The following is a 25,467-nucleotide window of genomic DNA, read 5'->3' on the forward strand; positions in this document are numbered from 1 at the left end:
TCGTCACCGCTGTCCGTTAGCCTCAGCCCCTTAAATTACAGGACATTTTGGTCTAATTTATTACTTTTTCTCATATGGAATACAGCAATGATGATGGATGCGGATGGGGTTCCACCCGCGTGACAACAAACGAGTGGTTAGGCACCAGTTTGTATCACAAACGAGAGGTTAGGCGCCAGTTTGTATCACAAACGAGAGGTTAGGCACCAGTTTGTATCACAAACGAGAGGTTAGGCACCAGTTTGTATCACAAATGCAACCCAATACACCGTCCATTGTCGCCACCAACTGAGGTGAGAGCCATACGGGTTGTCTCCGGCTCGTTGGTGACATAAACCAAGGTGACGGTCAGCATTTATGTTGGCGGCTGATGACACGATGTCGAGCAAGCGATTGATGAAAGCATCCCCTTAATGTAACATAACTTTGGTGACCTTAACGCAACGTAGACGACGATGCAACGACAAGGTGACCATGTTTTAGTTATTCATCGTCAGATTTCATAGAAACCGTGCTGAGTGTATCCTGGTCCATCCAGGACCTCCGTCATTGGTAAAAGATTCGGTGACACCGATTTTTTTACAAGACATTCCTTTTATGCAACAAGTTCAGCGCGTTGTTGGTGAATTGCCTCTACAATGTCTCTTCGCAAAAGTCGGTAGGGCTTAGTGCTCGCCGATGGCTGTGCTGTGGTTAGTTATAGACCGTGCGTTTTCCTCGTCCATGCTGCACATTAATCAAAGCCGTTGAGCGAGAGATGGCAGCGTAATCACATTTTGCCTAGATTCACCGCACTACGACGTTAAACCGTGACGTATGGACTTATAGATCCCAAGGCAATCAAGATGCGTGGCGGTGGAGCAGATACGTCCATCGCCCGTCCATGCCGTTACAGAATCATCATAGTGAGTCATACACATCGCATGTCGCTGCAAACCACAGAGAGCTCTATAACTAAGCACACTGCCGAAAAAACGGCTAGAAAGTGGCGGTGTTGACCAAAACGTCACTGACCATCAACGAGGAAAGCTGCCTGAGAAGCGCCGCACGAGTGCCGCCCCACGTGCTCACCGTCAGGGCTGGGCCGAGCCCTGGACCCCCAGCACCTCCTCCGCCGCCGGGCACGCGTCGCGGCCGCGTGCGTCGCCGGCCGGCCGTGCTCGGCGCTGGCCCGACCGCTGCCTACTGCCGGCGGCGCGTGGCCGGGCCGCACGCCCTCCGGCTATCGATTCCGTGTACCCGACGCTGACGGGCTGCGGCAGGCGGCGGGTAAAACCGCCTCCTGGCCGCCTCCTGATGGGGTGCCGGTCTTTATGGAGAGCGTGTGTACCCGAGCACTAACACATTTCTGAGAGACACGAGCGGCTGGGCGGCGCTGGACACGCTTTTGAACCGGCACTAGACGAAGCTTGTGATGCCTTGTTTATGTTTGTTTGGAAACCACGTACCATCTATGCTGATGAAAAGCCACACCACAGATACAGAAAAGATACGCCGCTCAAAAGATGTAAAAACGAATGCTCTGTTCCCACCGAAAAGGGAAAATGGATGTTCTGTAGCTTTGAAAATCATTGTGGCTTCAAACGAGCACATGACTTTCAAAATATCACATTTGTATTGGTTTATACTTGAAATGAATCATCAGTGGAAAGCAAGAGAACTTTTTAAGACATAAGCTTCTTTTTTAGCTGGCACAGCTTGTGAAGTTGGCATACATCATCACGGCTGCGCGAAAACCATATGCGGGCCGCGGTCATGCTGAACGATTATCGCAAGTGGCTTGATCAGCGGCACCACAGACGCGCGGCACACACGTCTGTCGCAGCACCGCCGTCCCCGTGACGCACTCACAGCCGTACTATGGTAACACGATCACCATTAAGCGCTGTTCGCCACTCTTAAACCCACGCACCTCATCTGGCTTCGGCAGCATCGGTTCCCATTCCCAGGGCAGCCATGCCTTTTCCACCATGCCAGCGCGGCCTGACCCGGGATGTTTCATCGCGCCGCCGTCAGCGGTGCCAGGTGTTTCGAGGGACAGGACGATGCTGCTCCGTGACAATTCGCATCATTTTATAATTGCAAATCTCACGAGAAAATGATACTCAGACGCCACACAGGCTCTCGTCGCTGGAGCTGCCAACACGTAAAGTCCGGGCAACTGTGTCCCGTTCTCGTCCAGGGTAACTGTGTCCCATTATCATGTTTAAATGCCTACGAACACTTTCGAATGGCAGATGAGTTCATTGAAAAATGTATTTTCGCAATGAGCGTGATGTACACAAATACAAACACATACATTCATAATGTAACAATAACCATTCTTCACGCAGCACCGTTGACACCAGGCGCTGTCACGATGCGCGTGAAAGTCACTCACGCGGATTGGCTGCGAGACTAGATCCAGTAAAAAACAACCAATCCGCTTCCATGTTACAAAACCCATTCCGTCGGCACGCATAAATGCTGATTTCTGTACGTGCAGCGCACAAAGCCATCCCGCGGCATCGATGAGATATCAGCGCCGAGTTCGCCGACATCATGATACAGCTGACGCAGGATAAAACATATATAAAACCCCAGTCACTCGGCATACCTGAGAACATCCAATACAAAACCTCCCCAGCGATGGAAAAAGCAGCTTGTTAACAAAACAGACGGCGGACGCGGGATTCGTTGGAGCGCGCTCGTGAAAAAAATGAACATGAACGAATACAAGCCAACCCCGAGTGGGCGGCGATATTGCTGTGTCATGACTGAACATCCTCAGCTATTTACAAATGATGGCACGGGAGCCGGGCGGGTAAGTACGGGACGCTGTCGTCCGCCCCGCCGAAACAAGCACGCACAGCACGGCACGAGTGCTGCGCAAGGTACACTTGGACGCCGTCCTGGGTACGTAACGGCAACGCGTGACGGTTGGACGCGCAGGGTACGTTACGGCGCCATAGAACAGCGAAATAACATATGACATCGTCGATTTAAATGCGGAGTAAGCAGGCTTACGTAAAAGATGCCAATAACTCGGCTTACGTTGTGACAATGGCGGATGTCTGCCTCTCGTCAGCAAAAAAGAGCGCGCCCACCCCGATCAGCAACGCTTTTTCCCGTCGGCGACGAAAGGGTCCGCATCAGCAGAAATGGAGAGGTCGAGGAATCTTCTCGACGCGGCAGGCGCGGGCGCAGGCTTGGAAGATTGCCGCGGACAAGCGACACACGAACAGTCAGGCACGTTGAGAGGGACATCCGACCACGCTGCCCGAGGGCGGCACCGGGCCACGATGGCGCCACACGGCGACACAGACACCGCGACAAGCACACGCGCGCACACAGACACACCGACGCCCAGACGGGGCGCGCGCACGCCATAGAAAACAGACATTTGATATTTAGAGCAAGTATCACAATCATCTAGTGCGGCTCCAGACCTCGCCGGCGTCTGTCCGGCCGACAGTGGGCGCCCGACCGTGGAGCGCGGCCGCAGACCCGCGCACGGTGAGGCTCGCTTTTGATTGGAGCGGGCCGGAGCGCGGCCGCCCGGTGAGATCAGCGCCGTCCTCTGGCGGCCGCAGCGGCCGGCTGGAACGGGGTGCGCGGCGGGCGCGCGCGCGCTCTGCCCGCGCCGCAGCTCTGCCCGCCGCGCTCGGTAGTTATGTGCGTCTACTGCCACTCGCCGTTCCAGCCGGTCCACTCCAGCACGCCCGACTGTAATTGTCAGGGATCGGGCTCGCCAGCCATGATCTTGTGAACCTGGAACGTTGTGCACCGTCAGCGCCCCGCGCGGCAGGCAGCGTCAGCGCCCCGCACGGCAGGCAGCGTCAGCGCCCCGCACGGCAGGCAGCGATCATGTCCGACCGCCATCAACTCCTGCTGGGGATTCCCTGCGCGTGACGCAATACGAAGTAGCAGGCGGCGTAGGAAGCCTTTTTTGGTCCCGGTGGACGTAATCGATATACAGATGCGAGGTGCAGGCGAGCTGTCGCGTGGAACTGAGCCGAAGGTAGCAAATATCTAGTCCAATTAAAAGTCCTATTGCGATCAGTTGCATTGCCAACATTGATGAAAAAAACCAATTGGGGGCTCAATCCCAATGCTTTACTTAATGGCCACCCACTGTTAGCCGAACATTCGCCCAAGCGTCAAGTGCCCCGCAAGGCCCGAAGTGGATTGCAAATTTCACATTGAGTTGAGTTATGATCCACGATCGAAGGGGCACCGGCCGGCCGCGTACCTGTTCCAGCTTGAGCGCCAGCCTCTGTCGGCTGGAGAACTCATCTTCCTCCAGGTTAGCCATCAGCTGATCGCTGTACTTGACGGCGTACGCGTACAGCTCGTGCAGTGCACAGTTGGTGTTGAACTCCTGCTGGTGCAGCTGGGGGCGGGGCGGGCGGGGAACATGGTCACCAGCGTGGGTATCGACGACGTCGCGCCGGCAGCCGGTTCAGGCGAAGCGAGTTATCTTCTGGGGGGGGGGGGAGTCCGAGCCGAGGGCCAGAACACTGGGGTGAGATGAAATTTAGCGGACCATGTCCAGACCGAGCAGCGACCAGGCTTCGTAAGGAGGCGATGAGGAGCGGGCGCACACCGGAACACATTTCGCCCGAAGAGGCCATTCGCCACAGCAATCCACCGAATTCTCACTGCCTTCAAGTAGCTTCCAAGATTGGAAAGCTCTCAAACTGGCGCGCTGCCCTGTTACCAAGCGCCATCTTGCCAATGGCAGCTATTCGGTGAAGGGGTCTGAAGTTCTCTCCAATTGTCCTCGGAAGCACCGGATCTGGTCCAGATCTGCTGAGCAGCCGCTGACGCCACTGACGGGATGCCAGACTCACCCTGCTCTCCTCTGCCAGCATGGCGTTCATGTCCTGGTCAGAGATGGCTGGCATCATCTTGATGTCGTCGTAGTACTTCGTCACCCATTCCTTGTAGACGGGGATGTCTTTGGCGTACAGCAGCTTGCTAGACGGCGAGTCCTTGCCTAAAATCAAAACAAAGGTGATAAGGGGGGGGGGGGCATATCGTTTAGTGCTAATTACAAGTTGGCACTTCATTTTCCCGTCATCAAATTGCTTTTGACAATAACGCATGTGACAGGGTATCAGTAGACAAACATCAATAAATATGTTTAGGCATGTATGAAAACTAAAGCCCGGAGTCAAAGTTACGCAGATGTAAATACAGTGAAATAGACGGCCCGAATTCCTCTAACAAGTTCTTGTGCTGAACATAACCGATTCTCGACCTGCCAGGTAGTACTACTTAAGTGATGTAGTCAGGCCATAATCATATACTATGAGAATATTTGATATAAGCAAGAATCACATTGAACGTCTGCCCTTTCGGCATCACCAGTTCAGAGTTCTGATGCTGACAATTATCGACCTTCAAAATATTGAAAGGCGCCGATTAAACAACGTTATCAAGCAGACAAGCAGATACAGACAAGCAGGCACACAAGCAGTCACTCGACATTTCAAACAGGGCTCCGAAACGAGACCATGAACATGTTTGAAGCGCCGAGTATTGAAAATATGGCCAAAGTTTGCTTGATAACGCACGAGTACCTTGCACAAGTACTTCCTGGTATGTTGTAAGCCTCATGTCGTCGGCAACCGTTGGCATGCAATCTCTGAATTCATAATATTATTAGAATACTCGATGTTTCAAGGCAGTACTCCTGGTCATCACTGAACAACAACAAGCAAGAGCTAACAATAAACAACAAGCCACGCGGAAGACAGAAAATGTTTTGAATCTGTGCAAGCACTAGCAATAAAAACAATACTACATATGCTATCACATCCTCACAACCAATACATGGTATTATGCCAAAGGCTGTCCAAAACACTAAAGACTTTGTAGAAAGGTCTTGATGACCTGTACCAAGTATTAGGTTATGGACACACTGGCCACGAACATCGAAGCAGTTATTCAGTCTCCCACACCACAGCATCCCATGCACGACACCAGTATGGGGCCTGCCCGAAACACAGGCGCCTAATCCAAGCCGTCTCCATGACCAGCAACTGACTGTTAAGTACAAGTGTAATTCCCTGCACGACATCCATTCCTCAGGGCAACAACAACTACGTATTTCTAAATATAGTTAACATAAAAACACCGATCAAGCCAAGTTCCATGAAGATCAAGAGGTTCTATCGAGGTTAAGGACAAAAATGTCTTAAGACCTAATTTCAGCGGCATTGCCGTTGCCTTTCAGGTATCGTGGATTTAGAAAAAGCTCGCAAACTATTGGTTTGAGCACTGATGTCCTGCGGCAGGTTGCGATCTAACGCTACATCTGGCGCGGGTCATCGAAACCTTCAGCTTGGCTGCCTGCTTCGGATATTCTTCGGCTTGGCTGTCTGTGTTTCGGACATCTTTAACCCCGGAAACGTGTATCGGTTTTCAAGATGTGAGAGCTTTCGTGATCTATTACAGTGATAACTTTAATCTACTGGGACTCCGTTGGTTCTGAACACTGCCTTTCTTTTATGTGCTTCAGTTGTACACTTCTGTTTGCTTTACGTTATTCAGTCATGACCGTAAGCACTGCCTTAAAACGTCCAGTATTCGCATCATATATCCCATTGGTCAACTGACTTCGTCGTTACCAGCACCTCACCGCATCCTGAAAGTCGGTCCTTTTCCGCGTAAGAGCTCAAAATGCTGAAAGGCTATCAGCTTGGGCGTCCCCTGCTAATGTTCAGTACGAATTCCTTCCATAAATATTACTGCTGACACTAGTAGTCTAAGGGCAGGTTGACGACAGGGTCTGTTCTCGTACCGAGCTTGTTGTCAGATGTGGAGCACGAGTCCATGAAGGTCTGGGCCACCACCGATAAACACGAGTCGACAATGTTCGACTTGTGGATGTCGAACACGAAGTTGGGGTTCTTGATCAGGTTGACCCAGAACCGTAGCGGTAAACTGAAAGTGGACACATTGGTGTGAGCGATCATTGTGAATGGCACTTAACAGATCCTGAATGGCGTGCAATGAAATGACAAAAGGCACGACTGCGTCTCCCACAACACAACAAAACGTTGAACTCATCGCAATATCTAGCATCAGCGGTGTTCAACAAGACCTTCACTTTCTGTGTCACGCCTCCGCCTGTCCCATGTGAGGGATAAGCCTCCCGTTCCCAGTCCTCCCAGCACTTGGCATCACATGGCTGGGCTGGGCCATAGCCCTCCTCTCGCCCGCCGCACCAATGTCTCCCAGGAGGTTACCGGGTGAACCAGACCGTCGCCGCCGCCTCACCTGTTGCTCTTCCACGTGTGGACCGTGTCGAGGTCGACGATGCCGTGCTGCAGCGCCTGGTCGTCCAGGAAGTCAAACATGTACTTGATAGCCAGCGGCAGCGCCGAGCCGCGGTGCGCTGTGCTGAAGATGGTCTCAAACAGGTCGTCCATGAACTTCTGCAGCGTGCCCTTGGTGGCCAGCAGGCGCGTCAGGTAGATCTCCGAGACCATCTTGTTGCCGCGTTCGCCGTCGCGCTGTTCTGACTCAGAGTGGCGCACCAGATGCCACACCTGAAGCGGATGACCCGGTCAGCGGTGACGGGGTGAAGACGCGTGACTATGACTGATCCACGCAACTGCGGATGAGCGTACTCTCTAAGCGGCGTTGGACTCAACAGGACATTCCGTGATTGGCCGATTCGAATTTATACAGAGCGCAGGGACGAACAAGCATGCAACGATAAAGGGCCACAAACACACACACATAAACCGCGGGATCCGTGTAAAGGTAGTGACAAACCTGACAGCCTTTGGCAAATGAGCGAACTAAGCCACATAATCCGTGTAAAAACTAGCGACAACCCTGACACAAACTCAACACCGTCCAGCAGCACGCTAATAGCCTGTATCGCAGAACCATGGTCGCGTGCGTGCTCGCCTCACCCCGCCAACTCTGGTCGTACCGGCACGCCGCCCGTGACCGCCTCCGGGCCAGGCGTCTCTCACCTTGATGCCGTTCTCCTGGTTGGTGGGGCTCATGGCTCGGCTGAGAGGCGGACTCTGGGCGCCGTACTTGGTCAGGTTGAGCGTCTCGTACTTGTGCGACTTGTCCGACTTCTCCGACAGAATGCTCAGATTGTACAGCGAGCTCTGCTTGGGCACGAGCGTCAGCAGCGCGCCGTCCGGCACGCGGTAATATGCCAGCGTGTTTAGCTTCTTCCAGCCGGCCTCCAGCTTGATGGTGGAGTCCTCGTCGTTAAGAATGAGCCGCCCCGAGTTGCCCGTGCGCCACTCTGCGGGGTCGGGGAAGGTCAGTCGGGCGGGCGGCGTGACTCGCCCACACACATCCAGCCTAACCCACTCATCGGGTCCGTCTCGAGCGAAGATGGCGGCATTTTGCGACACACCGGCCAGCGCGCTCCAGCACGCACTGTGCAGCGTGACGACGATGGACACATGCCACACGCCACGCCGCCACCAAATGACCCGGAACTAAGCCTTCGCGACGCCCCCGGAGCCGACCGCTGCCGAGCGAAAACATGTTTGCGTGTCAGCGTCCAATCCTGAGGGAAATGAGCAAATGGCTGGCACCTGTGACCACTTCCGCCGCCGTCTCTGGTGCAAGGTTGTTAATGCTCCGCCGGTCCCCCTCCCCCTTTCCCTCACTCTCACCATCGGACGTCCGTGCAGCAGCATGCTATACTTAGCTTACAGCAGCAGACTGCACTCAGCCGGCCGATCCAAGCCGCCACGCAAACGGCCAAAGCTGGAATGGACATCACATCCCCCACATACTCGGTGACAGTCCCCACATACTCACGTGACTGAGCTGCAAGCCCGTTTCACTATGACTGCGCTCATATACCTACCAAGATGGTAAGAGACAACATAGCAGACCGTTACATTCCAGCGTACGCAAAGGACTGTTCCTAGCCTTGGCATGCTGTTTGCTGCGACTAACACAGCTGCAGACCTACCATCTGACTCTTCATGTTTTTTTCCACCTCTCACCAGGGACTGCTGCGACCCGGTCTTCTGGTTTCCGTGTCAGCGTGAGACATGCTGCGGGTCTGGGATATTAGGAGCGTCCCGTCCGGTTACCTGGTCGGGTGTGACAGTCATAAAAACAAATCTGAGAGCCGTGTAGCGTACCTAGGTCAAGGTCCTCCTTGCGCGGCCGCAAGGAGAAGGGTGTCGAGCGATAGATGTAGTCGAGGCTCTTCTCCTTGGTCTGGGTGATGGTGTCGGTGTTGAGCACGCGCACCGGTATATCGGCGTTGTCCTGGTGCGGGTCCAGACCCGACACGTAGATGGTCTGTGGCGGCATCGACACGTACACCGTCTGCGAGGGGGGGGGGGGCGCACGGTGAGCCGGGTCACGCGTGGGGTCGGCGCTAACATAGTCTGCGAGGGGCGGGCAGCCGTTCCAGTCACACACGGACAATCGAGTTCGAAAAAGCGTGCAGATGTTGTGCGCCGATAAAACTATGGCATCGCCATTGAATACCTAGCTAGCACGTGATGACCGGAATAAAAAATACGCAAACATTCGCTGCGCATTGCACGGTGAAAATCTTGCCATCCTAAGCCCTTTGCCAGCAAGTCCAATCATACACGGAAAGCAGATATTTCTGGCGCAGGAATCCATCACACCAGCATGCAAAGGTCACCGTAACCCCGCACCAAACACACGCAACCCACATCAACCTGCACCAGTGAGCCTCATCAACCCGACCGTCGCCCTAGCCTCTACTGACCATGTAGGTGAAGTCGATCTGCTGTCGGATGAGTTTCTCCTCGGAGAGCGAGTAGCGCGCCTCGCTGGTTACGGCGTCCACGGGGCCCTTGTCCACCTGCTGCTTGATGGCGCGGTACAGCAGGTACAGCGGCTCGCCGGCGCACTCCCGTAGGAACTTGTACAGCAGGAACGTGAACCAGGAGGACAGCATCTTCTCCGCCACTGACTCGGTCCTGCGGGCGGCGGGTTGGGTGGGTTGGGGTGCGTCGGGGCTCGGAAGAGGGCGCGGAGAATCGAGCTCGCCGAGCGAGCCGTGGACAGGTGAAATCGGGGCACGAAGGTGGCCGGAACCACGCGCCAATTACAGGCCTCAAACACAAACAGGAAAAGAAACGCGTGGTTGTCAATAGCATGGACTAGAGTAAGAAATTGCAAAGGTGGCGTCTGGAGGAATACGGTTTAGCAGTCCTTTTACGGTCTAGCAATGATTTAACCAGTGGCGACATTTCGTTGTCATTGGAGGTCCCTATCAGTGCATGATGCTGTCTGTGGGTGTGTCGACGACGTGCCTACTGTGGTGACTATGCTATGTCGCTGAGGGACTCATTACATGTGACTGATCCCATTAGCACCACACCAGCCTGCACAACTTCCCATCCTCCGCTCGTGGACAGATACAGCAGGGCTGGTGGCAGCGCCAGCTTACCTCCTGAGAAGCAGCTTGGGGTGGGAACCGTTGCACTCTGTGCACTTCTCGATCAGCTCCGAGAGCAGCGTCTTCAGGATGTCCGTGCAGTACTCCATCCGACACTGGAGTGTCACCATGATCAGCGAGGCCACATTCACCCTGCGAGAAGATATCAGGTCCGGTCACAGCACTGTCTCTTGCGGTGCGCACGACGGTTGCTCGTCTTTGAGGGCGGTCACTTCGAATAGCCGGACCCGCGAGGCCGCGCTGCCAGCACCGCGCTGGTGCTGAGGCGTGCGATGCGAACCGCCCCAGCTAGCACGCTGCCACGACTCTGTCTGACCGTGTCAGAGACGGCGCGACTGCTCCCATGAAGCATCTACACGTACCATTCGGTTGAGATATGAACAGATAGAGGAAACGGCCAGCGCACTCCTACCGCGACGCGCTCACCTGTCGCGCATGCTGAAGTATCGGTTGCTCTCCAGGGTACGGATGAAGAGCAGCAGGAAGGTTTTGTTGATGATGAGCTGGCCGAAGAGGCGCAGCCCCTTCTCGCGACGCTGCAAGTCGGGCCGGTTGTTCCACTGCAGCACCGGGTGGTCCTCCTGGCTCGGGAACAGGATCTTCATGCAGTAGGCGCGGTACTCGAGGAACGGGATGCCGAAGCCGGTGATGTCCGACGTCAGGTCCGTCATCTCCGTCTGCAGCTCCGCGAACGCTGAAGCGGCGGAGCAGACGGCGGCCGTGAGCGTGGCTGACCCAGACGGCGGGAGCACCAGAGGACGCGACAGCTGGCCCGCGTGCTGTACCGGCGCCCGAAACGAGACGCTCGAAACAAAACGGAATGCGTGCGTGCAGCTAGCAAAAACGGAAAAATTAACCACTCTTTGGACGATGAATACCGCTATAACGGAATTCAATAAAGGACAAACTGCGGTTAAGAAATGCCATAAGGGATAAAATTATAACAAAGGAAACATTCATGCCACCAACACATGTAATTCGCGCATACATCTCTCGACTGTTGTGTCTGCCTGTGGTGTCTGTGGTGTCTGAGCTTCCATACGGCGAAGCATAGCAACAAAAGCGATCGTACCTCCTGTTAGCAACAGACGAGATCGCATCTCATTTTACAGCATCGCCAAAGAACTCTACCAGTCCCCAAGGTCAAAGCAGGACAAGCATGTCGTCCCAAAGCATATGTAGGAGGCAGTGTCAGCACTGACAAAATATCTACTCGAACTATTGGCCTTCTTAGTCTGTTTATGAGTAAATGCACTCGTCTTGAAAAGTTTGCCTCGGTGAAACGATTATTCAGACTATGGTTCCTCGTTAACGCGTTATTCTGCACACGCCATTTCGGCTCGTGACTTCAACGGCCGTCGTCAGCTGCTCTTTGGTCCTGAGAGGAACCAGGGTTGGCGCGGTTTGCGAGCGTAAGCATCATAGCAGCAAAGGCTTCTGGCATCCCCAGACTTCGAACACAAAATCCCCAAACTTACAGGCATCAGCTCTAACCGCACAACCACCGATGAATATAAATCACGAGACAAGCGGTCCGAGCGTCGAGGCTGCCAGAAATTGTCAAGGCTTGGATACACACAAGAGGGCACGTCAACCATCCTTGGGTCAATTTCAGTGCAACTGCCACCCGACGAAGACCGGAGAAAAAACAGTCCACCAAGCTGAGTGCAAGTCAAAGCGCCTGGCGGCGACCACAGCCCGAGTAATTCCTTTGTCAAACCAAATCTAAGCCGCCACCAAGACTCGCCGGAGCGTCTATCAAGATCGCCGCCGCCCGGCCGGTCGCCGGTGCTCGTCCGCCACACTCACCTTCCTTGCACTCGGCGGCCACGCGCAGCTCCAGCACGTCCATCTGCTCCTGCATGTTCTTTAGCACACGCGAGCTCTCGGACGACTTGCGCCGGTACAGGACCAGGATGACGAAAACGAGCAGCAGCAGCACCGCACCGCCCACGACCACACCGATAATCACCTTCGCAGCGGGGGAGACCAGGGTTGCCGGTCAGAAGCGCGCCGACAGCTGGCTCACGGCAGCAGCAACACAGTACCATCTATTGGTGCTGTGCTGAGCCGCAGTAGTTGACAAGCACTAATGTGCACTGGCGAGTGGTCGGTGTGGCGTGTTTCATGGGTGGAACGGACGGAAGTGAGTACGGCAGTAGAGCACAATCACATTTCCTCTTCTTTCAATCAGACACGAGCGGCGGAAGTTATATATTTCGCACATTTGCAGCGTTTAAACCCGACTACACGCAACCGCGCTAATGGTAAGACGCTAGCAAACGATCAAGCACTTGAGTACATCCCGAGTCAAGATAACATATTTCGACATTAAACGCTCCCTGTAGCGTTCCCTGTAACACTGGCATGCCCAATACATCAACGGCACAGTGTGTCTCCCAAATGCCCGACTGAGGCGGGCGGGGCTCAGACTCCCGCTGCACGAAGCGATCGTAGCCAGAGGAGGCCGCCTATTTTCCACGTACATCCTGAGGTAGTGCTCCGCCTCCGACAGCCGCTGCCGCGTACGAGAGCCGACCGATCGTGTAGTTGAGCCTGTTGCCGATCCGGACCTGGAGGACGGCCGGGTAAAGACGAGTCAGGGAGGGGAGGGGGTCAGAAAAGACTGAACACGTGAGACAGGGACACATACGAGCGCAGAATAGTTCCTCACGGAGCTTGAAATAATTCGTGACGGAAATAGCGTGAACGAATGCAAATCATCTACTGCACCACATGCTAATTTGTGATGATACACCTCTAGACATTTTTCATCTGATCCACATCCACATCTCCGTAGCAATATTTTTTGCGCATTCAAGCAGCATACCCGGGTAGCAGCGCCAGGTGCTACCCGTGCTGCCATCTATCCCAGCGCACACTAACCACCACGTGCGGCAGCTGGCGATCGGTGGGCTGTCCATCGCTGCCAATGGCCATGGGCGCCTTGCTGGGCGGCTTGCAGGTCAGTTGATTTCGCGAGAGCGAGGTCACGTTGCAGAAGGCCGTGCCGATGTGGACGGTGACGTCCGTGTCTTTGCAGGCCCAGTTGAGGTTCCGTCCCTGAAGGCAGGGCGAACGACGATCGAGATCATCGCTGACCCGGCTGATGATCCCGCACGAGCATCTGTATGCCAACGTTGACCATCTCCTTGCGGCAGCGTGTGTAACGTTACGTCACGCGACAGTTTTGCTCATTCAAAACTGGATTTGTTACGTCACTCGATGACATTGGAGCACCTGCATTCCCATTCCCCCATGCGTGGCGGGGTGGGTTCGAGTCACTCTCGGCGCTCATCGTTTGCCCCTGCCTGCCATGGCCTGCGGCCGATGGCAGCGGCCGCGCTAAAGGTCAGATGACGTTCCGGGGCGGGATAAACCGTGCCGAGCGTTGGGGCACGCAAAAAGATCGCCGTAAAATTATGCCGTTGACCCGGAATATTACGTTCGGATGGCAGGGTCAGGGGCCGCCAAACAGCACTGTTACCATCAACACTGATCACCAGCCTGCGAGGTCCGGACTAAATCCTCAAGACCTCGCGACATTTCACGGCACCTCTGTGTCTGCGAGGCCAGAAGCCCCACGCGGGCTCACATTGATGGTGAGGTAGTCGCTCTTGTAGTACTTGATGCCATCCTCGTCCCTGAAGGGCATGTAGACGGGGTCCGGGAACAGCTGGAACTTGCCGTTGCCGCCGTGGGTGGAGATGTTCTGTACGCTCCGCACCTGTGTCCCGCGGCCCAGAGGTCAGTGAGCTCACCCGGCGCCGCCGCCGCAGCGCAGAGGTGAGCCGACGTGTGCGGTGGAACGTGCGATACACTCCAAAAAACCGGTACGGAAACCAAACGGCAAAAACAGTTCACAGAACACGTAGCCGTTTTGAAGCCTGATTCGTTTCCGGTAAATAATGAACAGCGATGATTACCACTCCAAAAATAATTTCCACTCTTTAAGCGCATGTTCCGTTTCCATCAAGGAGCAGCGTCACGTGCGGAGCGTATGACCGCAAGACGGGCCGCACCACAAGGAGCTCCCGTGACTTACGTTGTCCATGACGAAGCCGTAGTCGAGCAGCTCGGGTTTTTCCGGTCTGATGCTGTCCGGATCGAGGAAGGCGGGGATGAGCGGCGTCATGCACGTCATCAGCTCGTCCGTCAGCACCTTGCACGGCTCCTGCGGGACAGCGGACGCGGCGTAGTGACGCGACCGTCTGCCGTGCGAGCTTCGAGACCGTCACACAGACGCTGGCCCGTGACGTGCGGGCGGCTGGCGGCACCTCGGAGACGCCCAGCCAGGCGGCGCGGAGTCTGCTGAAGGCCGTCTGGGATCCGGGCTCAAACACACCAGCCACCATCTATCGAAAAGACTGCTGCTGGCGTGCGGCCAAACCAAAACACTGAAAAACCATTCACCCGGACAACGTCCGCTACCCAGCCGGGAGGCGATGGACCAGCCTGACGGCCGAAGGACCTCACTCCCGCCCCGTCCACGCGCTCCCACGCCGCCAAACGGTCGTTCAATCATTCACGTCCGGCGCGCGGCCGGCGGGGACCCGGCCAGGCTCCGGTGGCGCGCGCCCCTTCCCCCGGCGGCGGCAGCGGCGGCATACTCACGCTGAGGTACTCTCGGCCGGCGTGCTGCACGGCCATACGCGGCTCCTGGACGTGCTGCAGGTTCCGGCCGCGCACGCTGACCCGGATACCGCCGGACGGCACGCCCTTCGGCACCTTGTACTGCGTGTTCGGGCCGCTCGTCACCTCCAGCACCTGCGGGTCGTCCACGTAGGTGTACGTCTGGCCGGCCAGCAGCCGCTTCGACCGGTCGAACGTCATGCTGAGCCGGCCCTCGGTGGTGTAGGCCGCCGCCGAGGTCACGCACACGGCGTAAGTGGAGGCCGTCTCCAGCACGCGACACGGCAGCTCGTTGATCTGGGCGCGGATGAGCAGGCCGGCGTCCATGTGCAGGCCGAAGATGCGCAGCCGCGTGCCGCCCGAACGCGGCCCGCGCTCGGGCGCGATGCGCTCGATGCGAGGGTCGACGAAGCGGTAGTTCTGCTCCGACTTGGCCTGGTAGCTGGCGACGCGTACCAGCACCGGGCCGCTCAGGTACTGCAGGCAGGGGGAGGGGGCGTCACGGGCGACTCGGTGGTGCGTGGTCCGGTGTTGGTTCGGTTTCGGCCCAGTTTTAGCACACCGTGCTTGGAGTGAAATCACGTACTCCTCAAAAATAATCAATGATGAAAAAATACCGCCCCATATGCAAACTGTACAGCCGAACTGATCAAAGGCGTTCACCGTTCGAAGCATAACGGTATGCACTCATAACTGATGAGGCCATCTCGGACAGACACACCCGTCCCATCCCTGGCCTACGGATCCAACCGTCACCCCTCCCCACCCCCGCCATCCAATCCATCCAAGCCTCCGCCTTACCTCTCTGGTACCCGGTCCGTCGACCTCACAGACTATCTGGCGGGTCTTCACATACAGCGACTCAATAGGCCTGCACGGCACGCCGGCCACTGTGACCTGGTCGTAGATATCCCCGAAGTCCTTGCCCAGATTGATGCCGGTGATGGTGATGTTGGTGCCGCCCTCATACGGACCAGACTTGGGGCTGAACTCGTGCACCTGGCGGATGAGCAGCAGCACTGATCATGGCGCTGCGGACCTGGGTAGGCGTTGGCCTCTTCCGGATGGGAGTGGGGTGGTGATCAGCTGCGCATCGGCTTGTAGCAATCGCTACAGCCTGCCCTGAACGTGGAAACACGCGAGGCTGATCGTTTGCTTCCCAGGTCCCAGTCTAAACAAGTCAGTCATTTTTCAACATGGCCGCCCGGCCAGCGGCTCTCGCGTGAATGATTACCACGACGTCATCTGACTCTCGCACCGTTCCGTTCCAAATAGCACAGTCGGACGAGTTCCTTCAGTCATCACCCAACCCAATCTTGCAAACCCATTCGGTTCTGAACTCTGCGCCGCCGAACGAACGGAATTAAAGCCTGATCCGGAACACTGGACCACACGCGGCCCGCACGGATCGTACCGCGGCCCGCACGGACACACGCACGGCCGCGCGACACGCACGTCCCGGCCGCAAGCCGCCGCTGCCCCACGGGGTTGTGAGCCCCGACCAATTGGATGGGGCAGGGAAGGTGAGCACCGGCCTGGGGACTGGGGCAGCGCAGGTGAGCACTGACCTGGGGGATGGGGCAGGGCAGGTGAGCACTGACCTGGGGATGGGGCAGAGAAGGCAAGCACCGACCTGGGGACTGGGGCAGGGCAGGTGAGCACTGACCTGGGGATTGGGGCAAGGCAGATGAGCACCGACCTGGGGATTGGGGCAGGGCAGGTGAGCACCAACCTGGGGATTAGGGCAGGGCTGGTCGCGGTCGAGCCAGTTGTCAGCGGCGCACTGGTCCCGAATCTGGCACTGTCCGGTCGTCTGACACCAGCCGCAGTGGAAGCGCGGCTCCAGCGCCAGACACTCGCCACAGTTGTCGGCCATCTCCGAACACCGGTATACTAGCACTGCAACAGGTCAGGTCACGTCAGAGCACAGCACGAACGACGCTGTGTGCGCACTAGAACTGCAACGGGATCCGGTCAGGCCGCGCAAGGTCATTAGGTCAAAAAGTGATTTGCATTCCCCAATGTATTGCGGGATCGCGATCTTAATCTAGTCTAACACCAGAAAAAGCCACGTGTGCATGATGACTTAGCACAAATATCATCCGCCAAACCATCCAGCCCAATCAATGCAATCATGATTATCAATATGAATATGTGAAGCCTCCGCGTTGGCATGCACAGTCCAGCAGTCATGTGCAGCTTACAATCGTGTCGCGGAAGACGGACGCACACATGGACAATGGAGCGCGCCCGAGAGTCATCGGTGATTACAGGAGCGCGAGCGTGGGGCAACGACGATACGGTCGGCGGCACGCCATCTGTTGGAAGTTACGCAAGGCGGCTAATCAGTGGGAATCACGACATTACGGACCCAGTCACCGTATGCGGTATGGAATACGTCACGCCACATTTCGTGACCTTAGCACAGACATCGTTACATCACCACACATGAATGCTATTGCATCCCAAAATGACACCCAACAACGCGAAAGTAAAAAACGTGGCAATCGAGCAGCCTGAAGCATGAGACGCTGTTTGAAGTGGTCGGGAACACCCAAGCCCTTCTGATCGTAAAGCATGAGACGCTGTTTGAAGTGATCGGGAACACCCAAGCCCTTCTGATCGTAAAGCATGAGACGATGTTTGAAGTGATCGGGGGAACACTCAAGCCCTTCTGATCGTAAAGCATGAGACGCTGTTTGAAGTGATCGGGGGAACACCCAAGCCCTTCTGATCGTAAAGCATGAGACGATGTTTGAAGTGATCGGGGGAACACCCAAGCCCTTCTGATCGTAAAGCATGAGACGCTGTTTGAAGTGATCGGGGGAACACCCAAGCCCTTCTGATCGTAAGGCATGAGACGCTGTTTGAAGTGATCGGGGGAACACCCAAGCCCTTCTGATCGTAAAGCATGAGACGCTGTTTGAAGTGATCGGGGAACACCCAAGCCCTTCTGATCGTAAGGCATGAGACGCTGTTTGAAGTGATCGGGGGAACACCCAAGCCCTTCTGATCGTAAAGCATGAGACGATGTTTGAAGTGATCGGGGGAACACCCAAGCCCTTCTGATCGTAAAGCATGAGACGCTGTTTGAAGTGATCGGGGGAACACCCAAGCCCTTCTGATCGGAGGCTTCAGGTCAGGAGACAAAACGCAGACCGTTGCGAAGAAGTGTCGACAACGTAAATTTGGTAGGCAGCCATCTCCAAACACCGAATTTTTTAGTATTATTAAGACGCATGACCGTCTCATATCAGTGGCGGTAGCCTATGTAGCAAGAATTCATTTGCACTGGCGGTTCCACATGACAGCAATGACCACGCCTGCACCACCAAGTTCCATCTAAACACCTCTTCAACACGCTAGCGCAGGCTTCCGCTTCATGACGGCACCGATGAGGAGAGCGGCCCCAGCCCGTCGGTGGCTCAGCCGTGCCCGGCGACGCCTTGTCCCGTCCCCTGGGCCGCTTCCAGCGCCGGCCGGCCATGACTGCCATACTGGGTCACTCCCCATCGCTCTCGCCTCCTCGGAAAACGCCGATCCGGCCAGCATCCAATATCCCAACAATGCTCCTAAGAGACCGCGCGGCCGACACCGGCCCCGTCGACAAAGCGGTGTGGGGGAGGGGACGGGGCAGGCAGCAGACGGCAGACGAGAACGACGAAGCGAGCTCCACGCCGCCAGGCCGAGCCGACGTCACGGCGCGAGTCAACAGACCCCGGCCGTCTGCCCCCCCCCCCCGGCCGCCCCCGTGTCCTCCTGCCCCTCTGCCCTCGCCGGGCCGACCTCTGCCGCCCCCCCGGCCGCCCCCGCGTCTTCCTGCCCCTCTGCCCCCGCCGGGCCGACCTCCGCCAACCCCCGGCCGCCCCCGCGCCCGGGCCATCGGGTTGGAAGGGCAGAGCTGGCCAATAACGCCCCGCGCAGCGCCACGCGGCAGAGGCGCGGCACAACAGCGGGCTCGACAGCCCAACCCACAGGCAAGGCCAAAGCGTGCCGCCACGACAGTGTGCGAGGCTGGGTCGAGCGCGACGGGAGGATGGCTGCCGCTGCGCTCCCCGGTCTCACACAGCCAGCCTGTTCAGCTCGGCTCGGAGCTGGACATCTCATATTGGCTAGCCGCAACCTCAGGCTAAGAATAGCCTCGCCACACGCTGTTTCGCGAGGCCACGCAACACAATGCCGGACATCGCAGAAAAGGTGGAAGCACCTAGAAAAACCGTCATTCTGGACGAACACCGCTGACAGCCTGATGACATCTCTCAGCAGCGCTCTCCATCCGGCGCCACCCTCGTAAAGAACATGCTTTCAGGGCCATAGTTTCTCAGAAGCTGCGTCACAAGAACTCCGTATCAAGAAACCTCGCTAACAGAATCCAGCACGCCACAGCCTGCGCGATCTGCTGAAGCTGGATGCACCCGGTGAAATACTCTGACCGTGCAGTTGAAGCGCATGAAACCCCCCCCCCCCCTCGACTCGTTGAAACTCGGTGAAACATGTTTTTATTACCAATTTCAACACATGCAGCGATGCACACAGCTGACGCCACTCACCGTGGACGTTCTTTGGGTTGTCCAACGGCTTGTTGCCATTCCAGATGACGGCAAACGCAGCCGTTGTGTTGGGCCGCTTGGCGTTGTACGAGAACTCCATCTCCTGGCAATAGATGTTGCTGCCGAGCGGCGAGGCGCCGGCAGAGATGACTCGACCCTCTATGTTGAACTGGCACATGAACCGACCCTGCGCTATCAGCCGCTGGAACGGACACGATGCGCAGGTCAACACCGGCTGCAGGTCAGCCCATCGAGGGTTAGCTCCTTCACGTAGGTTGGGTGCTCCAGGGCATGAGAATCACGTCAAGCGGCAAAGGTCAGTTCGAACAAGTCGCAAGCAACAGCCCGATTCGGCTCATATATTTCAAATAACGCCACGGTGTCCTTTCCGCGGCGCATCAGTTGGCTAGCGCGCGACCGCCTCCGGAGGGTTCGCTTGTCACACACGTCACGGGACACATGAGCCAGGCCCCATGCGGCAGTCACACAGAACACGGACCGCTCGAGGATAACAGAGCCCGCTCCAAGGTCGCGAGGTGACCCTCCCGAAGCCCACGCCAGCGCGCTCCGGCCTCCGGGCAAGGCGCCGTGGTCACCAGCTTGTTGGGTCCCCTCCGCCCCCACAGAGAGCCAGACGGCGGCGGCGTCCGACGCCGCCTCGACTCGGTCGGTATCGGCGGCGGGAGACAGCGCGGCCCCGGCCGCAGGACGTCGCCGGCCGCACACTAATTACATTGGGCGCTGAGCGGCGGCTCTGAAGGCGCGCCCAACACGACCGCCTCGCCGGGCGGCCATACCCCGCCCTGTCAGGACACTGTCGTGGCGGACCCCGCAGGGTGAGAGGTAGGACAGGTGCTCGCTGGACCTGCCCTACCTCTCTTGCCGCCCCTAACTCGCTGGATCCGCCCTACCTCTCTCGCCGCCCCTAACTCGCTGGACCTGCCCTACCTCTCTCGCCGCCCCTAACTCGCTGGATCCGCCCTACCTCTCTCGCCGCCCCTAACTCGCTGGACCTGTTCTACCTCTCTCGCCGCCCCCTAACTCGCTGGATCCGCCCTACCTCTCTCGTCGCCCCCTAACTCGCTGGACCTGTTCTACCTCTCTCGCCGCCCCTAACTCGCTGGATCAGCCCTACCTCTCTCGCCGCCCCTAACTCGCTTGGACCTGTTTCTACCTCTCTCGCCGCCCCTAACTCGCTGGGTCCGCCCCTACCTCTCTCGTCGCCCCTAACTCGCTGGACCTGTTCTACCTCTCTCGCCGCCCCTAACTCGCTGGATCCGCCCTACCTCTCTCGTCGCCCCTAACTCGCTGGATCCGCCCTACCTCTCTCGTCGCCCCTAACTCGCTGGACCTGTTCTACCTCTCTCGCCGCCCCTAACTCGCTGGACCTGTTCTACCTCTCTCGCCGCCCCTAACTCGCTGGATCCGCCCTACCTCTCTCGCCGCCCCTAACTCGCTGGACCTGTTCTCTCGCCGCCCCTAACTCGCTGGACCTGTCCTACCGCGGCGGGCCCCGCGGCGGGGTCCGCGGCGGGGTTCTTATAGAGAAAGGCGCGACTTTGATGTGCTGCGAAAAAAATAATATTGAATTTGAAACGCATGCTTTAGAAACCTCAACGCTTCCGTAATGCTATTTTAGACCTTCGCCTTGGCACGCCTCACTCTTGCGGCCCTCATCCCTTCCTCTCCCTCAGCAGCCTAGAATGATCGGCGGATTGGAAGCCCCACTTAACCACAACACACCAGTCATGATGACCCGGCGTCATGCCCAGTCGCACCCCACTCACGGGGATGTTTTCCACGCGGACGACGACGGCGCGCTGGCTGCCGGAGGGCACGAGCAGCTCGACGTCGCCCTCGATGGTGGTGTTGATCCGGGGGCAGAAGCCGGGCCCGCTGCGGATGCTGGGGCCGATCCGCTGTCGAAGGTCAGATCAAGTCACATCAGGTCAGATCAGGCCAGATCAGGTCAGATCGGTACATATCGGGTCAGATCGGGTCAGATCGGGTCAGATCAAGTCAGATCAGGCCAGATCAGGTCCCAGGACCAGACGCCGCACATGTCGCCGCGGCTCGCCGACCTCTAACACGGGTCACGCGGCACGCGGCCGTGCCGACGAGAGCCTGTGGTGTCAGGCGGCGGCAGCACCGCGCGCGCCAGCTCGCCGGCGGAGGGTAAACATGTCCGGGATAGCGGCAAGGCCAGCTCGGCAAGCGCTGACATTTGACATTCCGACCACTGACTTCGAGACGAAGTGCCGCTCGATGCTGGCCGCGCTTCCGGGACCAGCCCCTGAGTCATCATGAACAGCGCTTTGATCCCAGCTGATATTGGCGTCTACTTATAAGGTATGAATTCCGTACTGGCGGTTATGTGCAGTGCTACAAGCCGACAGATTGGTCGCATTGTTTCGCTGATGAAGGCCAGTGCAACGCAGGAGAAGCGTGAGTCATGTCAAATGTACCGCTGTTAAACCGGCCGCTGTCAAAAGCGGAATGTTACCGCTGTTTTTAACGCCCGCAAAGGCCAACACAATTAGTTGCCAAACGGTTACCATAGTGAGGGCCGGTCCGATACGATCGGCCGTCAAGACGTCAGAATGCCACGTACGTGCGCGTCGGCGCCATCTGTCACATAGCGGACGGCTCGAGGCGTCTCCTAGCAACTCAACTGTCAACGCCAATCACACGCCCCGTTTGGTGCCGCAAGATTTAGGGCGCTACAGGTACCAGTCAAGATAGTCATCATGCAGCTTCTGGACGCCCAGGATTAGCCTAGCACATCAGCGTCGTCACGCAGCGAGACCCAGCCGTTGTTCAAAAGTGGCGGTAATCTGTAGTCATGCTCGCTGATGCACACCAGACTACTTGACCGCAACTACTTGACTACCAGGCGTCCAGTTTTGAACTGCAAACTGTCAACAGGTCCCAAAACTCGTGGGTTAACTCGTTTACAGGTATCAAAACTCGCACACTTCGCCCCAATCAGCCGTAGGTAGTTTAACAAACTGATGTAGGTACCGTCCGCAACCAAATTGCATGGCACACAGTGCAGACACAAGAGTATCCTAATTTCCAAATGTACGGCAGAATCCACTACCAGAGCAACTCGCCGTCCCGCTTCCTGAAGCTATTTTATGACGTTCGAGCGCATCCCGTGGAGCGCCCGGCCGGCGGCGGGTCCGGCCAGGAAGAGCGCGGCCGGCGGCGGGTCCGGCCAGGAAGACCGCGGCCGGCGGCGGGTCCGGCCAGGAAGAACGCGGCCGGGCCGCGACCGGCGCCGGCCGTCGCCCGTATCTGATGCCAGGCCGCGGCGGCCGCCACCAGGAAACCCTCCGCGGCCTTACAAGGCCCCGTCGTGACGGCCTGCTACTTAGCCGCCGCCGCCGCCGGATCGGCGGGGATCAAGCTGGCGATTTGCGCCGGCAGCGGGAAAGTTGGGCGGCGGGTCTGCCGAACACTCGGCAGCTAACGAGGCCTAATCCGCGCCGGTGGCGCGATCAGCATCTCCGCCGGGCGTGGGGTAAACAGTGCGCCGGGCCCGGGGGAGGTCTGGTGCGCGCGTCGCAGACACTGCGCTCGACGCCTCCCAGTTCCGACAGTGCATAGCGCGTCTCAGGCGGTCGGACTGGGAGCGAGCGCTAACGCGTGACGGGCAGAAACTAGGAGGATGAGAGTTGAGGAGTACAGGGCAAAAGAGTAGGAAACGTGGGAGGGTTGGTCAGCCAAGCCAAGTTAGTCAGCCAAGCCAAGCCAATGCAGTCAGCCAAGCGCTCCTGCCTCAGTAAGATGTAACAAACCACCAGTCATGCCTTTCCCGCCCATAGGTGCCGTTTGTGACGCGAGAGCGAGAACAGAAGCCGTCGCAGTCGCCAACGGCACACCGGCACTTTAACGGCATTCTGGCTGCATGGCGTCCCGCCAGTAATCGGCAGGCCGGGGGACCCGGAGCTGCGTCAGCTGCTGCCAGAGGAGCCCGTGGGCACGCTCGCACCGCGCGCTGTTCCACTGTTCCGGCCCATCCTTCAATGTTCAGCACAGGCCGCGCGCATCGTCGTCCCGCGTTCAGGGTCAGAGCCGAATTCAATGCATCGCTAATGGGCCTTCACGAAGCGCGACGAGCATCTGCATGTCAGCCGTGGCGACTTCGGGAAGCTGCGCCGAAGACTGGGTGACAGTGACGCGCGATGAAAGGCTCGATAATGGACGAAACACGCGGGCTGCGCGGCCGCCGGCGCTTCTCACCGCCGCTTATCCGGCCGTCGGCGGGCGCGGCGGGCCGCCACACAGCCGACGTCGCCGCCCGGACAGCCCCACAAATCTCCGCGCGTCAGCGGCGTCTCCTTGGCGCCGGGAGCGGCACCGGCCGCGGCGCGGCGCGAGCCGTCGGGCGCCATCGCTCCCCAGGCTCCGGCGTCCCGCCCTACGGCGGATGCCACGTCGCAAACAGCGTCCAGTGCGGCCGACGGACGCCGCCGGCGGAGGCAATGTGGCGCGCTGCGGGCGGCGGCGCGTGCGGGTCGCCCCGCGGCCCACTAATTGGACGCGGCTCTGGCCACGACGGCCGGAGACAACGCGGCCAAAGGCACGGGCCCGGCCGTGGGACGCGGCCCCAAGCGACAGTCAATGGCTCTGCACTCAAAGGATGGACAACGGCCGAGTGCCCTGCCACTACCACTAGGGCTTAATGAGGCTATTACGGTGAGTTTGCATCTCGACGGGTGCGGTCTGTGTGAAGGCCACGCCTGGTCAGGACGAGAATCATGAAGTCATCGGTGCCCAATGGTAAACCGTGCGCCCGCAGCCAAAAACAGCGCGCCGACAAGCCGCAGACGTCGTCAGACGCCGCCGCCGGCCTTCAGCCGCCGCTGGTGACGGCGAGCGGCGTCCGTCAGCACGTCCGGCAGCCCGCGCGCCGTACACGTCCGTCCGGTCGTCAGCACATCCGCCGGCCCGCGCGCCGTACTACTTCGTCAGCACGCCCGCCGGCCCGCGCGCCGTACACGTCCGTCCAGTCGTCAGCACGTCCACCGCCCCGCGCGCCGCACATGTCTGTCCGGTGGTCAGCACGTCCACCGGCCCGCGCGCCGCACATGTCCGTCCGGTGGTCAGCACGTCCGCCGGCCCGCGCGCCGTACTCCTCCGTCAGCACGCCCGCCAGCCCGCGCACCGGACACGTCCGTCCGGTCGTGAGCACGGCCGGTGGCTGTCAGTTTCCCACGGCGGGCACCGGTGAACGGCTGACTCATCCGACAGCCGCGGCCGGCCGCCCGATCGTGTGCTTTACGGGCCGGCCCCACACTAAACCGCTGAGTGGTGTCGAACGCATCACTAATTCAGCGGCCCTCAACGAACGGGCAGGGCCGACGTGAAGCGCTTCCGCCGGGACATATCGGCGCACGGTGTGATCACCCATGGCAGCATAGCGAAAGTAGAGTGGGCGGCTCTATGGGTGTAGCCATGCCTCTGAGATTGAAGAGGACAGACCAAGACTGGAAGGGTCATGCTGGTGCCTGAGGGGAACGTGACCTGAAAATGGCATTTTGAAAGGGTTAACAGGGCAAATGGGTAAAGGTGAAAACGTAAGCTCTACGGGCAAAATAGGAGGTGACTTATGGGAAAACTTCTGGGATATATCTCCGCAGTCCGCGCCCAGTAGTGGCTACACCAATCAGTGGGTCAGGCAGGCGCAGGGGAGCCGACAATTCGTCCAATGTGTGGCCGTGAGTTCGGTGGGCCATGTGTCTGACGCTATCATCCACGCCTGGGCAGAAAGTGCTAGCACGTACGAGAAAAGCCTGGTCAAGCGTGCTCCCCACCCGATTTATCATCCTCGTACATTACTCCAGCACGCGGATCGACAAG

General features: G+C 58.0%; 1 protein-coding gene across 1 annotated transcript in view; it reads right to left on the minus strand.

Annotated features, from left to right (window-relative positions):
• Nucleotides 1-2,240: 2,240 nt before the first annotated feature.
• Nucleotides 2,241-25,467, minus strand: part of LOC119091278 (plexin-A2) — a gene marked incomplete in the record, with an annotated part of 177,961 nt that continues 154,734 nt past the window's right edge. The window contains 20 exon segments of the mRNA XM_037213967.1: nucleotides 2,241-3,750; nucleotides 4,232-4,372; nucleotides 4,833-4,978; nucleotides 6,788-6,930; nucleotides 7,267-7,538; nucleotides 7,974-8,260; nucleotides 9,120-9,309; nucleotides 9,725-9,938; nucleotides 10,412-10,552; nucleotides 10,847-11,114; nucleotides 12,230-12,392; nucleotides 12,907-12,993; nucleotides 13,307-13,483; nucleotides 14,016-14,147; nucleotides 14,466-14,594; nucleotides 15,035-15,529; nucleotides 15,854-16,051; nucleotides 16,785-16,951; nucleotides 19,603-19,804; nucleotides 21,390-21,521. Of these exon segments, the coding sequence (XP_037069862.1) occupies nucleotides 3,715-3,750; nucleotides 4,232-4,372; nucleotides 4,833-4,978; nucleotides 6,788-6,930; nucleotides 7,267-7,538; nucleotides 7,974-8,260; nucleotides 9,120-9,309; nucleotides 9,725-9,938; nucleotides 10,412-10,552; nucleotides 10,847-11,114; nucleotides 12,230-12,392; nucleotides 12,907-12,993; nucleotides 13,307-13,483; nucleotides 14,016-14,147; nucleotides 14,466-14,594; nucleotides 15,035-15,529; nucleotides 15,854-16,051; nucleotides 16,785-16,951; nucleotides 19,603-19,804; nucleotides 21,390-21,521 (3,720 nt within the window).

Source organism: Pollicipes pollicipes, unplaced genomic scaffold (assembly GCF_011947565.3).
Source record: "Pollicipes pollicipes isolate AB1234 unplaced genomic scaffold, Ppol_2.1 Scaffold_3447;HRSCAF=4054_pilon_pilon_pilon, whole genome shotgun sequence".
Classification (NCBI taxonomy): Eukaryota; Metazoa; Arthropoda; class Thecostraca; order Pollicipedomorpha; family Pollicipedidae; genus Pollicipes; species Pollicipes pollicipes.